This window comes from Onychomys torridus, chromosome 2 (assembly GCF_903995425.1).
Source record: "Onychomys torridus chromosome 2, mOncTor1.1, whole genome shotgun sequence".
Lineage (NCBI taxonomy): Eukaryota > Metazoa > Chordata > Mammalia > Rodentia > Cricetidae > Onychomys > Onychomys torridus.
The window spans coordinates 72,835,041-72,839,629 of record NC_050444.1 but is presented as its reverse complement, the minus strand read 5'-3'; the positions used below and the strand labels follow the sequence as shown (position 1 = coordinate 72,839,629).

Sequence of the window (4,589 nt, the reverse complement as noted above, 5' to 3'; positions counted from 1 at the left end):
TTGGTGCATGAGCTGGCTGTTTGGAACCTTGGGTTTACACAGGGACACATGCTCAGCCTGGAAGGAGGGGACTGGACCTGCCTGTACTTAATCCACCAGGTTTAAATGAGTCTCCAGGGGTGTCTTGGTCCTGGAGGACATGAGAATGGAGGGGAGGGGCTGGGTGGAAGGTGGGGATGGGAGCGGGAGGGGGGAGGGCAGGGTAACCCATGGCTGATGTATAAAATTAAGACACATAATAAAAAAAAAGATCTTTGAATTTAACCATCAGATATTTTGTTTTAGTTACAAAGTTCTATGATAAAATTTTCATATATTTCAGATTATATGCATACTTTCAGTGAGCCTTGGTGCTGTCTAAATAGATTAATTTGTGTTTCAAAACAATTTATATCTCTATGCTTCTGATGCTATGTAGTTTGGATTCATTCTTGGCTAGATGCTTCTGAAGTCTTGAATTCCTTTCTTTTTAAACCCACTCTCTACAGGAAGTCACACATTTAGAATGACCATTCATTGATCTTTGATCATTAAGATTCCCCAAATGAACATAGAACTCTGCTGTGGTTTGTGTACCCACACACTGGCAATGAGATTTTTGGGGCCCAACTGTTCCGATTCTCCTCGCTCTAATGACTGAGTTCTTTCCTTTCTTCTGCGGCTTACTTGGGGACTGATACTTCTCAGTCTATTGGCCTGTGAGACTGTCACATTCTCTTCCAACTTGAGAATCACAGGTAACTGTAGAGGCGCAGCTGTGTCTCTGCCCAGAGGTTAAACAAACCTTGCCATGGTAGCCTGGGGTCAAGGATGCCATCTTGTAGGCGGATTCACAGCCGTGCACACTTCCTGTTGATGGCCCACGGCTTTTATTTTGGGTGAGACATTTCCTTCTGTGATTTCGCCTCGTATAGAGATTATCCCCATCTCTGCTTATGGATCGCTTTCTGGATTCAACACACCAGGATTTGGATCTGGGTGTCCTGGAACTGGATAGACTTTGGGTTCTTGCACTGTGTTGTGAACCAACTTCTACACACTGGGAAGACTGGTTGTACTTTCTCTTCTTTTTTCTAGAAGAACCGAGCATTTTATCATTTCTAGTAGGAAAGGGGAAAGGTCCAGAGATGCAATTACTAGAATGATCCATATCTCTGGATTTGCTGTTTATCAAGATTCTTTCTCTAGGCAATCTTTGATTACCCTTTGATGAAGATTCTTCAAGCTTCTTTTTTTCTTTTTTCTGATAATGTACCTGTTGGCCAGGACGCAAAACATTCCTTTTCCTTAAATTGTACTTTCTTGGAGGTACCTGATTAGAATCCATTGATGCTCTGCGGAGGTGGGAACTTGTTCTGCTCCTCTGTGGGTCCTGGACATGGCCCGGGAGCAGCTTTGTGCCTTCTGCCCTCTTCTCTTGGTTTTCGTTTTTGTAACACTCTGTGTCTGGGCTGCTTTCCCTGAGATTATCCCAATCCAGTAACAAATTGGTAGTGCAAACCACACCCTTGAAATCATCTAATTCCCATTTGTCTTCGGTCCAGACATGGAATTTGTCTGGTCTTTTCTGATGGGTTGTTGAGGTTTGGGGATTTCGTGAGGAATTATTGCCATTTGGAAACTGCTTCAAGCTAGGGGGAGGCCTCGGCCTAGACTTATTCCATTGAACCCGGGTGTTCTTAGACCACTTGGTACTTCCTTGTTGAGACACCATGAGTGGGAGATCCTCAGGAAAAGACAAGACTGGAGCTGAAAGAGCGTTCTTGATTTTCATCCATGTTGAAACAGGACACTGATAGACGGCGCTCTGGTCATAGGTCTCCATGCTGTAAGATGAATGAACAAAACTGATAAACTCGTGCAGAAAGTGGTGGGTATGTTGTAGAAGATAAGGCTCCAGTAGCTGAGTGAAAGATTCACTGTCTAAGTTAAACGTTGTCATGTGATGGAGAATAGCAGCTAGAACATTCTTAACTGTGTAGCCATTGTCTCCATAAACAGCTGTGAGTTCCCGGTTCAGCCAGGGAATCAGCCGGTGGAGGCTACTGGGATTTCTTTTGAAATAATTAGCTGAAAAGTGCTTTTCCAGTTTAGAGCTTCGAACATGTTTTACCCAGATTCCAGAATAATACAGTGCTCTTCTGAACTTCACAACCCCGTGGTTTCTAAAGTGGCCCAAGGACCTGGAGTACGGAGGGAACTTCCCACCGTCTCCAAACTTCCTCAGTAGTTCTTGGATAGTCAGTTCTCTCAAGGGTTTGGTCTTCCGTTTGGGGTTCTTTGATGTCTCGCTGAGATTTTGTCTTTGAGAAAAGCCCATGGAACTTTCCTGCTCTGAAGGGAGAAACCCAGGGTCTTCCTTGTTATTCTTCTTCAGCCTGTTGGAATAACACTGAGAAAGAAAGCGTTTCATGATGGGAGAAAGTGTGGATTTCTTACTTGATCTGGCGTGCGTTGCGCCATCTTTCCTTCTGGAAGAAGAATTCCAGTCAGACTCACTGTGAATACCTTCCAAACAGTTAGGACACTCACAGTTCGATGAAAGCTCGGCCGCCATTGGTTAAACAGACTCTAGCTCGTGAACCGCGTGTGAGAAATGGCTTCAGATCAGTTTCTCATCTGGCGTGGAAAATAGCTATTAAAAGTCCTCCATATTTTATAATCTCCTCTCTCCGTGGAATAAATGCAGGAGTACAGTTAGGAGACACACTGTTTCTTAGAGTATTGATAACATACACAGGAAACCCAGCCTATATAAAGGCAATGAAGATACAGGCACATTGAACTTTTCTTTCTCAAAGTAGTTTTTCAAGCTCTGAAAAGAAAGATTAAATAAAATAAAATCAGTATCAGCCCTGAAAACATATACGTAACAAGTAATATACAGACAAAGCAGGTTGTATTTATTTGTATATATCAACAATTAAAGGAAAAGAGGCCACAAATTTGGAAGAGAGCAAGGGAAATGTTACATGGGAAGAAAGGTAAGTGGAAATGATGTAATTATGCTATAATCTCAAAAAGTTTAAAAACTATTTAAAAATTTAAGTATCATGTTCTTTGACCTGGCAATTTTATTTGGTTTTAATTTAGATATATAAGAAACTAACACACATTGACAGTTTTAATGGCATTAAAAATTAAAAATTAATTAAATATACATCAGTGAGAGATGTATTGAATGAATGATGCTTTATTTATTGTATTTAATATTAGGTATATATTCAAGTGAAACGAGGAGATGTTCATCTACCAAGAAAAGAAGATGGCTGAATATATTGTTAAATTAAATATAGAAGTATGGAATACTTTGTAAACTCCAGGACAATCAGGCATAGTGGCCCACTCTTGCTATACCAAAACTGAGGAGGTTGAGGCAGAAGAATCTTAAGTTCTATGGAACCCAGCTTGGGTTCTTAGAGACTAATTATTTGATCTGTGGTATTACTAACTAGATGAAATTAGAAGCAACTAATGCACTATGAATAACAAACTACAGCTCTAATATATACATCTATATGGGTGGCACACAAAAAATTCTCAGAAGTAAAATGATTAAAAGCATATTGGGATCCAGAGAAGGACATGAACACTGGCCATTGCCCACATCTGGTGTTCTGGAGCTTCAGTTCTGATAGTCAGAACTGACAGCTGCAAATGACAGGGGTCAAAGAATAGATGGTGTTTGAGGTTGAACATCCAGTACAAATCACCTTCCTCAGTCTGTTTACCCAAATGTTGATATGTTAAAAGAAATTAGTTTTAAAAAATCACCACAAGAGGAGTCAGCAAGAAAAAAGTTATAACTAGAAATAAGTCAATATATTTGCAGTTTAAATTCAAGCAATGTATTTCTGAAAGGCTGAAGCAGGACTATTTATTTTTAATTTTACGGTGACTCTAATTGGCAAAGGCAAACAAGTTCTCTCAGGAGCACACAACAGAAACTCAAGTCTCATGACAAATTCCCACAAATGAATTCACAGTTGAAAATCAGTGACAAGCTTGGTAGTGCATTACTCCTGCAATCCTTGTTCCATGGAAAGCTGAAGCAAGAGGATCAGAGGTTTAAGGCCTGTCTGGGCTACAGAGTAGTTCAAGACCATCCAGGGCAATTTAGCTAAGATCATATCCCACAGTTAGAACTACAAAAAGGGCTGGGAACATAGCTCATTAGCAGAACACATATTAGCATGTGTGAGGCCATAGCTTCAACACCTAGTGCCATCTCAAACAAACAACAGCAACAAGTCCTCCAGCAACACACAAGCAATAGGCTGCTTTAAAAATAAGACTCCAGGAAAAAAAATAGATAACAAACTTGGCTTCTAAGAAAATCAGAAAATTATGAACTAGATGGAGCTAAGAAGATCAAAGTGTTTTGAGGATGTTTTGTGTGTGTGTGTGTGTGTGTGTGTGTGTGTGTGTGTGTGTATCCAGAAGGATTTGAAACACAGGCAAATAAGATTAAGAGAAATACAAGTTATAAATATTAAAAAATTAAATGGATCAAACAAACTACAAGTACAACTGAATAGAAATATTGCCATGGTACAGTAGAGCTCTGAACCCACTACACAGACTGCATC

General features: G+C 40.2%; 1 protein-coding gene across 1 annotated transcript; it reads right to left on the bottom strand.

The window, feature by feature from the left end:
- Positions 1-469: 469 nt before the first annotated feature.
- Positions 470-2,557, bottom strand: LOC118577886 (E3 ubiquitin-protein ligase Topors-like). The gene is given in 1 exon segment (XM_036178548.1): positions 470-2,557. A coding segment is annotated over 1 exon segment (2,088 nt).
- Between the last annotated feature and the right edge of the window lie 2,032 nt (positions 2,558-4,589).